The sequence below is a fragment of the Dreissena polymorpha genome, chromosome 4 (assembly GCF_020536995.1).
Source record: "Dreissena polymorpha isolate Duluth1 chromosome 4, UMN_Dpol_1.0, whole genome shotgun sequence".
In the NCBI taxonomy this organism is placed as follows: domain Eukaryota; kingdom Metazoa; phylum Mollusca; class Bivalvia; order Myida; family Dreissenidae; genus Dreissena; species Dreissena polymorpha.
In genome coordinates this window covers 95,015,887-95,029,506 of record NC_068358.1, presented here as the reverse complement: position 1 = coordinate 95,029,506, position 13,620 = coordinate 95,015,887, and the positions used below count along the sequence as shown (strand labels likewise).

General features: G+C 33.1%; 1 protein-coding gene across 1 annotated transcript; it reads left to right on the top strand.

Annotated features, from left to right (window-relative positions):
• The first annotated feature begins 4,006 nt into the window (after positions 1-4,006).
• LOC127878632 (putative carbonic anhydrase-like protein 2) lies at positions 4,007-11,972 on the top strand. The gene is made up of 7 exons (XM_052425158.1): positions 4,007-4,037; positions 7,784-7,917; positions 8,799-8,987; positions 9,338-9,433; positions 9,649-9,715; positions 10,167-10,258; positions 11,916-11,972. The coding sequence occupies exons 1-7, from the start codon at positions 4,007-4,009 to the stop codon at positions 11,970-11,972; spliced, it is 666 nt and encodes a 221-aa protein (XP_052281118.1).
• Positions 11,973-13,620: the final 1,648 nt, after the last annotated feature.

Sequence of the window (13,620 nt, the reverse complement as noted above, 5' to 3'; positions counted from 1 at the left end):
CAAGTATTATAAATGCAGGGACTTTTTCATTTCAACTGCATTCATTGTCAAATCCGATTCCGTAGTCTTTATATAAAAAATCAGTACTTTAAAGTTACTTTGTGTAATGGTCAATTCTTATCCCGATTTCTTAGACCAAACGTTTTGAAGAGAATAGCGGTACCATACATATATCATTTAACTGCTTCCATATAACACCGAAAACGATTCATTTACATTAATCTAAAGAAAATATAATGTCGCCCTATTGTCATTAAGAAAAGATTATATATCAGAATATAAATTTACAATCAAACACAAATAAAGCAATTACATAATGCCTGTTGCGTTTGATAATAAACATTTCGCAATCGTTCCCATGTCACGTGATACGAGGAATGATTTTTGTAACAGAAACAGGCCCTTACACTTGCAGGCAATGCCTGACATGACGCGTGCTAGGTACTGCATTAACAGATCCATTAATTGTGAATTGCGTGCAACCCTTATGCATTTAATTAAACTAGTGAACTTTCTTGCTTTTTGCTGTTTGCATTAAACAGTATTTCGTTATACATTTTACATTCTGTTCTATGTTTCTTTGTCTACAGAGCAAATCTTATTCACACACATGTTAAGCGACTGTAGACAGAGCGATGTCCCATCGGGAATTTCGAAATACATCGCTATTTGAAATGTTGCTAATGATATACAATAAATGCCAACGTGGCTGACATGTCCCAATACACACGGTCGACGAGGATTAATTTCGCTGTACATATTTAAATGGCTTGTTTGGAGAAATGCCGCGTTTGTCTTCAATTACTCACGCTTTATTTTTTGTAGTCATGCACGTGCACAAGTATAAATTATCAACTGACTTTTACTCATTGATGCCTACTGAGAGAGAGATGAGCTAAAATACATTTGAACCGGAAGTTTAATGCATGTACGTAAAGTGTCATCCTAATTTATCCTGTGCAGTCCCCACAAGCAAAACAGGGACGACACTTTCCGCTTTTATTGTATTTTTCGTTTAAAGACAGTCTCTTCTTAGCAACAATCCAGCATATGGCTGAAAGTGTCGTTATTTTATATTATATTTATTATAATAATTGATGCCCCGGTTAATTAAATACTATTACTTAATTACGACTTAATAACTCGAGACCATGAGATAGAAAAAAGAGGAGGGTAAAACTAAATAAAAAAGGAGTGCAATTAAAAAAAGAGCGGTGAAGCTAATCAAGGAGGGTGCATTAAACAAAAGATGAGAGACTTTAAACTATCTCGAGGGAACGATTTTGTCAGCAAATCAAAATTTGCGTAACATGAGCAAATATTCTGTACGCACATAAATAGCTGCCCAAAGCGGTCTTTTACTGTGATGATTACCTCCCTTTGTATAAAGGTCACCATGGACGACCATTTGGAACAATATGATTTGCTGACTAAATCGTGGCCACGTGTAAGCTAAGTCGTTCACCCGAAATAGCTCGAATTCCCTCCTCCTTTGTTTAGTGCACCCTTCCTTAATTTTCTGCACCGCTCCTGTTTTAATTGCACTGCTATTGTATTTAGTTTAACACTCATCTTTTTGTATCTCGTAGCCTCGACTTAGTAACTCATGGTCACGAGTTAGGAATTCGTGGCCTCGATTTACAAGATCGAGGCCACGAGATAGACAAAGAGTAATATATCATATATTTCGTTATTACGTTCGGATTTTATTGTCAGTGATGACGATGTGTCCGGAGTCCGACCACTGGGGAGGATGGTGGGGATACGACGGATATTCCTCTGGTAGAGACATGCTTTTTTTGTTGTTTAGTCTTTCCAATGTAAAGCCAATGCCTATTTTTTCTACAATGATCTTTTAATACAACGTAATTTTATATGAATACTCTTCGGAGATCGCTTTTTTATACGTGTGTCACATTACAGGCAAATGTATCTCTAATATTTCTAAAATGATGGTGCTTTATTCCAAAATAATTATTAAAGATTACTTAACTAATATTATGACAGTCTCTGAAATCGCAGTTTGTATCATAGTTGTGGGATGTTCTTGTATTGTTTCAACAACACGTTATTCACATTGCCCATACATTTAACCTATTAAAAAAATAAATAAGCTATGCTCTGTGAAAAGGGAGTTTGATTCATGTGCGTAGTGTCGTACCAGATGAACCTGTGCAGTCCGTTAAGGTTAATCAGGGACGACAATTTTTGCTTTTTTATTAATTTTTGTTAACAAAAAAGTCTCTTTTTTCAAAATCCAGTTTGGGCGGAAAGTGTTGTCCCTGGTTAGCCTGTGCGGACTGCACAGGCTTATCTGGGACGACACTTCATGCACATGCATTAAACATCATTTTCTCAGAGCACGACTCGCATATTCGTTCGTGTGTGTAAGTGTGGCTTCAATTCTACTTCAGTCATAACACGAACATTGGTTCGGATTGTCAACATATATATTTCTACTTTTATTTAATAAAAAACACAATTGATTACCTTTTTTATTATGCTATTGAGTTAAGATGTCTTAGGTACATATTATATTTTTTCTATTGCTGGAAAAATGAGTTTCATTTATGTTTAGATCGTCGGTTGTGTAAAGTTCATATGAGTTGATAGTTTATGGTTTTGGCTTGGTTAAGGTGCAGTGGTAAAATTAAAAAATTCAAATACAGTATTAGCTCATACGAGCAAAAAGTTCTCATTGTGGGCTATTTGAGTGGGTTGCCTTATGGCGTCCGTCGATGTGTAATAATTTGCTTCCAACTACACCACCTTTTAGATTACTTGGCAGATGTTCGCTTATTTTAAAAAGAATTAGTCCATTACATATTTAAAGCTGTTTTGATCAGCATTGTGCTCTGCAATTATAAGTAACTAGAGCTCAACTCGAAGTGAACATTACACGAAATAATAATTTCCGCATCTGAACCAGCAAGATTCCGAGGCTTAAAACTAAGTTATGACAGCATCGAGTTGTCCAGTATTAGGTTTGTTCGGATAAAATTAACCCTAAGCCAAATTGGCCCCAAGACGGGATTTACGTTCGGATCAAATTGGCCCAAAGACGGGATTTACATTTGGATCAAATCGGCCACAAGACGGGATTTACGTGACTTACATATGTGTGTTGTATTTTGTACTGAAGCAGCAAGGCCCAGAGGTTTGGCGTTTGTTATGTAACAAGTATTATAATAGTGGTCCTCTATCAGGTTTGCTCAAAGCATGCCCATGGCGTCATAGTTTGACTCTGAGGTCGCATAGTACACAAGTTTTATATGTGTTTCTAACAGCATATAACGGCCCTGTACAATGTTTTTTTAATAATTCCTTTAAGGGTAAAAAGATACTGAAAATAATTTATATCCGCTACACAGTTCTTGGAACACATGTATTTTACACAAGCTTGTAACATTGATTAAGATAATCCGCTGACATGACTTGAATTACTTTTACTGTAGATGCATCGTGCTGCATTGTGAAGCCCCGCGAACTGCTGATTCAATATTGTATTATCTTTCTTATGCATCATCGCTTAACACTTATTTCCTGTATCAGAAAATATATATATATATATATATATATATATATATATATATATATATATATATATATATGTATATATAAATACAAAGACCGTGCATTCAAAAATGAATATCGGAAAATGAAATATAAAAGTATATATATAATGAAAAATGAGGCTGTCGTTAAAACCTTATTAAACATTCATTGTTTTTAAGCATTAATATGTTTAATTATGTTTGTAATCACTCTAAGATATATGTGTTGTACCATTGCGTCACGGTTTGGTTATAATGATGAACGTATCAAAATTAGTGTAATAACGTATCTATTTGAATATATAGTAAACTTGTGCATGTAGACATTACCATGTGTAATTAAAAGTTGGGTAAATAAAATTGTAATGCATATATGAATTTACGAATATCTGGTCGAGTTACAGAGCGGATGGTTCAGGGAAGATTAAAGCAGTTTGTGGTGTACCGAGCGAATGAGAGAGGGGTGGGGAGTGAGGAAAAAAGGTGAGTTAGGGGGAGGTGAGGGAACCATCGAGTGATCTGTACCAATATAGTTTTTTTATATTGTGCATTCTACAGTCATTTACTATGCTTCCATACTAATGTAGCAAGACAAAGAGTAACTTTTAATGATGAATGTATACAACAATATAACATAATATGTAGATCTTTCGAGACAACATGTCAAAAGAAAATCAGTTAGCATATTACTTAATTGTTTTCGTTTTGGTGCTATCACTTAAAGATAATAATTTTTCATTTTCAACAAATCCAAAGAAATAAGTTATATGTATGCTTTATTTTATGGCATGTGTTAATAAAACATTTATCATTTGATTGCCACATGAAATTTTATTAAAACATGTCTTATAATTAAAATTACGAATCATTGTCTAAAGTTAGTCAGGTACGAATTTGAATTCACGTGTTTGGGCCATTTAACATATTACAAGGATAATACAAAGATAATTATAATTTTAACAACTAACACCAGTAAAGAACATAAGCGTGAATTTACAAAAAATACGTATCAAAACACACAATATACTCAGTGTTCTATTGTTATATCTATGGCACAAGGTTTAACTTTCTGATACGTATCGCAATCACTTTTTCTAACAAAGACCCTATTTCAGAATACTATGGCTTGTTGATTATTCATTTAGCGCATACAGACTCCCTAATAAGATGATATCTTTCCAAATGTTAACTTCTCTTTCTGTTTGTACTATATCCGTTTCAAAGATAGGAAACGATGCTATCAAATAATTAAAATGATTAATATAAATGAGAAAACCACACCTCTTCACTATCACTTAAACGTCAACATATAATTGTAACGTCTTACAATTCCAACCTTATACCCCATCAGTTATATAATTTGCCTTTGTCTTGTTTGTTCGCCCGTCCATTTTAGATAATTTGATTTTGCAAAGAAAACAAGTGCATGTAATAATACACTAATTGGATTTAAATTATATGTTTCGCAAGTACTCATAAAAGATACGAACCCGTAATGTTTTGAAATGAAAATTATTCTAAATGTAAATTTCCTCAAACATTTTCAATATAAGTATTGGTTTTCTAATATTGTTAAAATCATAAAACATTCGTCGCCGCAAGAAACTGTTTTAACCATGAAAATAATTCAATTCGATTTACCCATATGATTAGGTGTATAAAAACATTTCAATGAACAAGTAATGAACTTGTGTGTGCAATTTAATATTAAGGGTATGTAAGTTTAAAGTATGTGTTGAATGTACATTTTAGTTCATATTGCATAGAATGTGTTGGGCGTTAAATGTGCTGAACTGGTCGGAATAAGGTTGTTTGTGTTTACAGTCGTCAAAAGTAAGAAAGCCGATGACTACATTCATTCCCATGAGTAAATTCAGGATCCATCTTTATTCTTTACCTATAAAGAATAGGCCCATTTATGATGTTGATCCATCAATAAGTCAATAATGTAAGTCACGAAGTCAAAGGTATCACTATAAATATGTAATTACTTTCAATCATAAGATAGACTGTTATTGGAAAGAACATTTTAGAATCAATAGAGGTATCTTTACCTCTAGATAATCATATAAATAAGCAAAATGTATTTGAAAACCATATGTATAAAATACCTCAAGTAATTGAAATGGTATGCGCGTTAGTTTGAATTACTGATTCCAGACGGCAAGATGCAATACAAGCATGTTTTTTGGTATTGCCATGATGGTTTGAAATGTGACCTCAACATTATTCAAAATTTTAGAATCTGCACAAATAAACAATGTTTTTCAATTTATCTGCTATAATTAGTGTACATACAGTAGCACGTGTTCTGTTCCAAATGCGCGGACAGCCGATATGTTATCAATACAACATTGGCTTTATAACTGCATGTCATATATCTCTAAAAGTTGTGTTTCACCTTTAGTAACGGTGTATTCGTTAAAAATATATGTCTTGGAATGGAAACTTACACGATATATTTATTCCATATATAAATTACTACGAACATTAACAATCTAATAAATTACAGTAAGAACCGAATTATATTTAAACTTAATATATGTCGCTAAATGCCAAAAAAAGCATTTGGGGAGGAACACTATTTAACCAAGAGTGTAAGACTTGATGAGATCCTTCAATTTCACACGCATATGTTTAGGAAAAGGAGGTCAAGTGAATGGTATTCCATAACATCCTACGCTTCTGTCTTTTCCCAAAGGCTTGTTTTGTGTATATCAAATCACATCTCGGATGAACAGAGGTTATTTGATGAAGATCGATGTCTACAAGCAATCACTAAGACAATTCTCTCACAGGAGTTAACTTGCTCTAATCAACAACTCGATACCGCCAGATGAAACAACTGTTAGTGTAGGGGAAGACAGTAATATGATGCATCCATTTAGTATGTGGAGGCAATGAGGATATACTTACCGAAGACTGTACATCATATTCAAAAAGACATTTCTTAGGGAATACTAGTATGTAAATTGTTCACGAATATAGTTTCCTATTTATTTAAATAATTGCCAATTACCAATTATTTAACATTACAAAGGCTCTCATTCGGACTAGTTATACGCAATCGTTTGTTTCTCACGCATTAAAGGCTTCTGAAATATTTTTCTGTATTAAACTATACGTTTTTTTACTATATTTCACCCGGATGTCAGAATCATTTTGGTGTGATTATTTTAATCAATTGCTCTATGATTGCAAATTGTTGTCCACAGTGTAAACACGCGGTCTTTCTGTGACGTCTTATTGACTTCCCAAAACACACAGTGTATTTTCTTTCAAGAAACTAATTGCATGAACGAAACAAAATACGACGATAAAATACACGCTTATTGCGTTTTTCTTCACATTATCACAAATTAGACAAAGGTACATGCATTTAGTCTACTATTAATTTTGATTCTCAAACCATAATTATTATATCGTGTTAATAATCATGAAGTTATCCTTGAGAGCACCTTAGGTGACATGTCAAGATGTACATTTTGTGACATTCATTTTTCTTTAAAACATGTTCTTTTACTGTAGATAATATCTCACAATCCCAACATCACAATTTATTTGTTTTTGGAAAAACCAATACTCGTATAGCTGATTATTTACAACAAGAAGCTTGTAAAGTAAAAGTTGGCATCTTGATTAAAATATATAGAATGTTTGAACTTACAAAAAGGACGGATTAACACAGAGTAATTTGCAGTTCATGTATTTGGCGCTCACGAGTGTGCATGACGTCTCTTGAAAGCTTGACGCACCATATCGCAAAATGTCGCATATTTTTGGATTAATGTAACGGTATCGAACTGTAGCGAAAATGGTGATTGGCTGTGTGAGTGGCGTGGTTAGCTCCCTCGATAAAGTACTCGAATTGATATCGGGATATACACTGTTCACTTGGACTGGAGTTCGAAGACGAATCCCGACCTGGCAGTTGATAATGTAACGGCATCGACATTTAACGGGAAAGGTGATTGGCACTAGCCATGAAACCAAAATGTCCCGGTTTCTAATCACGAACTGACTTCAATATATTGACGCTGTTTTAACCACACGTATTAAAAAGCATAGTTTGTCGTCATAATAATCAAACTAGTGGTTTAAGGCTTATCTTTTGTATTTATGATTTATTTTATTGTAAGCGAATACATACGCAGATAAAAACAATATTTGTTCCCGTGGCTACTATCAAGCAGCGTAAGTCTTAAATATATTATATTTATTTATAACAGGTCCAACCCGATGGGGCGACAACGAAGACTGGACGATTTGCAAGTCAGGGAAACACCAAACACCAATTAACATAGAACCTCACAAAATATTGTATGACCCTCATTTGCAACCGCTTCAACTTGAGGCCACGGCGGTAATTCATTTATGCTCTAAATTATATGCAAACTTGACATTCTTCACCATAATGTTGTGAATTTATATGTATAAAATTATGACCATAAAATAAGCCCTTGAGTGAACATAAATTTTTACTTGGTCTTAACAGCATGATCAAATCACTATAATTGTGAAATATACAACTCAATCTGATTTGTAATATTGTGTGATTGATTGCGTTCATTTATAAATAATGACCAACTGCCACAATATTGTACACGACCGCTTTGCACATTAAATAGTTATTTTATTTTATGTTTGAATTGTCTTGTTTGTTGTTTTATTGTCTAACATTATTGAACTATAACACAACATAATTAATTCCAAGCTGTCATAATTGAACATGACTTGTTTGAGGGTGTAAGAAATTTCTCCATCGAATTTAAATTCATTTTGAAACAGAAATGGCGCGGCCGCGGTCGACGCGTATCCTCAAGCCTCAGCGTTTGACCAAGGGGTCAGATCAAAATTACAAGTAGTGCACTGTTGCACATATGCTCATAGCTACAATGTGTTTAAGTTTCAAGGTTCTAGTGCAAATAGTGTAGGAGGAGATGGTGGCCAGGACGGGCGGATAACCACATAATCCCCAATTCAAAGCGTGGGGATATAATGCGATCGTCAATAACTAAGTGTTTAATCGTAGAAAAGTACTGTATGTTTAAAACGAGTCCCAGTCAATTTTTTTAAATAATCAAAAACTTACTAAATTTGCTTATTTTTTATTTAGAAACAGAAATACACTAAGTCTTGATGATTGGTACATAGCATAACACATATGTTTACTTTTATGTCATGATGCAGGCCAATGGAACAAACATTTTATTATTTATAATGTGGCACATTGTGTTCCGACAGATCAGCGGGCTTTTCCAAAATAATAAGAAAGATCTAACGTTCCTGGTGAACGGACAAGGCCTAGGCGTGAATATTTCTTCCGGTCCACTTTCATACCGGTGTCGCCTTTACCAGATTAAGCCCCACTTTGCCAGGGAAAACCAAAGCGGCTCCGAACATACAATAGACGGGCGCGGATTTGATGGAGAGGTAAACATCGTCTAAACTAAACATTATTTTTAAATCAAAAACTGTTATTAAAATAATATTACTATATCGAAGCTCTTTCATCTCTTTCATAACCTTAACAACCAACACAGTTCATTTGCATTGCAAGTGAAAAGATTTAGTTGAACTGATGTTTCCTATTTAGTTTTGCTTGAAGATTGATTGTAGTTTATTAAAATTAGGCATATATATTCATTGTAACGGTTAATTATTTATGATGAGTAGATCATAATGCCTATGTATTGGATTATTATAAAACAACTTATTTATTTGCTAAATCGTGCTTTTTCCTCTACATTTACATATGAAACAATCATATCTATTTAATACAGCTTCATTTCATGGCGTACAATACCGAATTATATGCAAATTACACTGAGGCCCAAACGAGACCTCGAGGAATAGCAATAGTGGCGGTGTTCTTAACGGTAAGGTCTTTGTCGAGGCTATGTAATGTTATTGCCATCGACTTTATAGAATATCAATTCAACATGTCGGCGTAAATCTTTGATTTTGACCACCATTGAGGAAAATATGTAATTACGAACAGAAGTCTTAAGGTTAAACGATTGAGTTATAAACACTTTTGACGCATTATACGGAATCATTGCATGTCTGATGTATTGATTTTTCTATTTTTCAGATAGGAAAGCTCGACCATTCCGCATTTAAGATCTTACAGGAAAGGTTGTTCGTAATTGACAAACAAGGTACAAATAATTGTCATATTAATGCCATGCTGTTTATGTTTTAATGCACGAACGTTTGAAAAAGTGTTGATATATTTTCTACTCTCTTTTTTCACATTTCTGCCAACCATGATACACAATTTATATACTTATAAAACATAACTTAGATTTGGACTGATGACGTATTAATGTCTAATTCATGAAAGATTTAACATCAGCTATAATAGACATAGTAATGTCTATGAACAATATTTAAAACAAAAACAAGCGTAAAAACAGTTAGTTGAAATATTGAGAATATTTTTGCAGTTAGAAATATTTGCATCCCAAAAAACAGTAGACACAGCTGTTACACGGTTATGAAACACGGAAATATGCTTAATTCTTTGTTGTTGTTTTTTAAATTTCAGACACTTGTACGGATTTTGACAACTTCCCATTGGCTGATTTGCTACTCAAATCGAACATTTCATAACGTACAGTGGATCACTTACCCAGCCAGGTTGCAGAGAGTCGGTGACATGGGTCATACTTAATAAACCAATTCACATCTCTCAACAGCAGGTACATACTAGAAAACAATGCATACATAATCTGCCAGATTGTGATAGTAAAGATTTTACAGTGCGGGATAACATCGTTTCATAAGGGCAAATAAATATTCAATGTTGATGCTATAAGTCATTTACCACTAAAAAACTGCCAATCACAGGAGCCAAAAAACCCGCGCTCAACCAATTCAATATCGATTTTCGACACACCATTTAGCAGCGTCATATCGCTGTCATTTTGTCCGACGCACCCTTCATGTGTAGTACTGGAAGAAACATCTACCCTTTCATGTTGACGTTCCTCCAAGTTGACTTGTAACTTGTATTCATGATAACTCTTAATCGTTAAACAATTGTACAATTACACGTTTTTGAACATGCGTCATAAATATTGTTGAAAATGTTAACATCATTCTCTCTGGAATGTTAATGATACTTTCATATTAATTAATATGTCATTTACCACCACATCTGTCACCATGGATATTGACCATCCCATCAATTGATTACTCAGATAAACAAGGTATATGATAGTCTCTAAAGGGACCTATTATCAAGTTGACGTTTTGAAACCAGCCCGAACATGAGACAAAAATTTCAAACAGTGAACTTAAAGCAGAGGAGGAAACAACGTCGGTCAATAAAGATTCACTTCACATAACGGTCGTAATAACTATGCATAACCATAACTATAAATGTTACACATGAACCATTTAATATTTTATGAAAAGCTTTAAAAACTGATCTGACATGTGGTATATTGTTTCGTAAGTTGATGTTAATCTACGCATGAAAACTCATTATTTCTAAATTTTGGAAAAATAATTTAATATGAATGTTCAACATATGTAATCTGAACTTACTAAATATGATAATAATATAGGATTCGTAAGAGGATTATAACCATTAATCGAGTTACAGTAATTAACTTGAAGCAACGCTGTTTATCTTAAATATAAAAGGCCCAAATAATCGGCTTTCTAAACACGTTTGCTAATTGGCTTTTTACGTTTTAACGAAAGTTTATTATACATGTACTTAATACAAGAAATAAAGGTTATGCTTATTTATGTAATTTGCAGTTTGTATGTTTACCATACCTAATTTTTTATTTTCATGCCCTATGTTGTTACAGTGATTGAACTTTAAATTAAACAAGTAATCAAATAAACCATGTTCTCTATGTTATACAGAAAACAATGTGTCATTTCCCAACATATGGTGTGTAATTATTTGTAATGTATTATTGCTCAGTTCTTTAGTGGAGTATGTTCATTTATTACTTCAGTTAGATGACTTGCGCACGGTTCCTTATCAAGAATGGATGGACTCTAACGCAAGACCTATTATGCCTTTGAATAATAGAACTATACGAACTAATACAAACTTTAGAAAACGGGTATGTATCAAACTTTTTCAGTATTACCTTCACATTCTACAATTATGATATTGAAGGTATCTTATTATATTAGTATATCATATACAGACACTTAAATAGCATTGTTTTGGTGTGTTTACAGAGTGGACTGTGTTCTATGGATTTCTCAAAAAAGTATCAAGGTGAGCTACACGTGTTAACATATATTTAATACACTAATATTAACATAGGTTTGTTTAAGTTTAAAAACAAGTTCAATTGACTATATCATGACATATGTGCCTTGTTTCAGCAAACGAATATTTGTTGCGGAGATAGGATGCTAGTAAGGGCAGTTGGATGGCAGTAAATATACATCGAGTTCGTGCTCTGTGTTACAAAATAACATCTGATTTAGACAATCTCTCATTTCACAAGCTCTCTTTTTAGAATTGTAATATCATACATGTGTATTCCGCGTAGTTATTAATTCAATTTAATTGTACTGAATAATTAGTTTGGTCGTTTATAATAAGAAAGTGTGTTTAGTAAACTACATGAGACAGACTATCAATGACAACCTGGTGTTCTCGTTCTGTTGTCTAGTGTCAATATGTACCGTGTTTGTAATGATTTCATCCTAGTTTCGCTTACATTGTTAACGTGCCTGGTTTATTTGTTTGATGCTCTTGCATAAATAAGATATTATATATATTAATAGTGGATGTTATATTCAGTTGTATTTGGTCTAACGTGTTTATCTATTACTAAGGAGTCCCGTATCATTGTGTTTTTTGTAAAATTGTTTAATAAGGGTAATATGGAAACTATGTTTTATGTTTTATATCAAAATAAATATCAATATGCAATAATAGAGTTGTTTGACAAAAAAAGCTTTTAAGAAACAATAAAAATACAAACTCTTGTGTTAGTAATATGCATTTATGCATCAATCAAAGTCATTATTGCTGAAGTAGATATATCATCACGGATGAGTATATTGCTAGTTGCATTATCTGTCTATGTGTTAATGCCTTGTAGTGTTTACTCACGTCCAATACCTTACAAAACTAACGTCAAGTATATTTTAAGATCAAGTCGGAGAGATAATATGCTTGAAGATGCCATATCTATGCACTGAATTGCACTAAATCATGCTTACCTAGTCAGAGCCATTTATGCGCACAGTCGGTTTGTAAATATTTTTTTCAAAACACATACGCTCAAATAATTGAAGCTGAAGTCGTATACGTGCACTCTCAATAACTTTTCTCGTAATATAAGAAACACAAGATATATTTGTTCTTTAATTTGAAAAGTGGTTTACTAAACAGGTATCCTTCATATATATATGTATTCGCATATGTATGCTTTTCATACAAAAAATATTAAAATTGAAAATTTATTCACAATTAATTAAACAATAACATGTGTGATTATCACGTATAAACGTACACACCAAAGTACACTATTTACGATAACACAAATTAAGACCTATGTTCGATCGCAAAAGATTATTTGAAGCGTTTAATTCACAATATATTGCGCAAAATCTTCGAGTCGTCGAAAGCCTTCAGTTTTACATGATAAGTACTTAAATCCACCAAAGGTTTGCATTAAGCTACACAATTATGACTATTCTAAATTTTAACTATCGCAATCTATTCCTCATCATCCAGAGTGATTGATTTTTTTTATCATTTTATCTATGTTATAAAAGGCCTCGAATTCGAAATCTGTAATTTTATAAGAACATAAATGAGAATATCTATGAAACCTTATAAACTTAACACACTTCTAACTATTAGAATATTGCACACTGCAGAATAGTGCAACAGGTATTTGTTTCATAGCAATGTAACACCTACAAAAGGTGTGATACATGTTTTACAAATCAGAAGCGACATTCATTTATTTTTGTTTTGGGCAGGTAAGAACGTTCCCCTGCTATTGTGTTTAACAAGAGACATTTCGATGGCTGACTCGATTTTATAAACGTTCATTAACCTATTTATTCA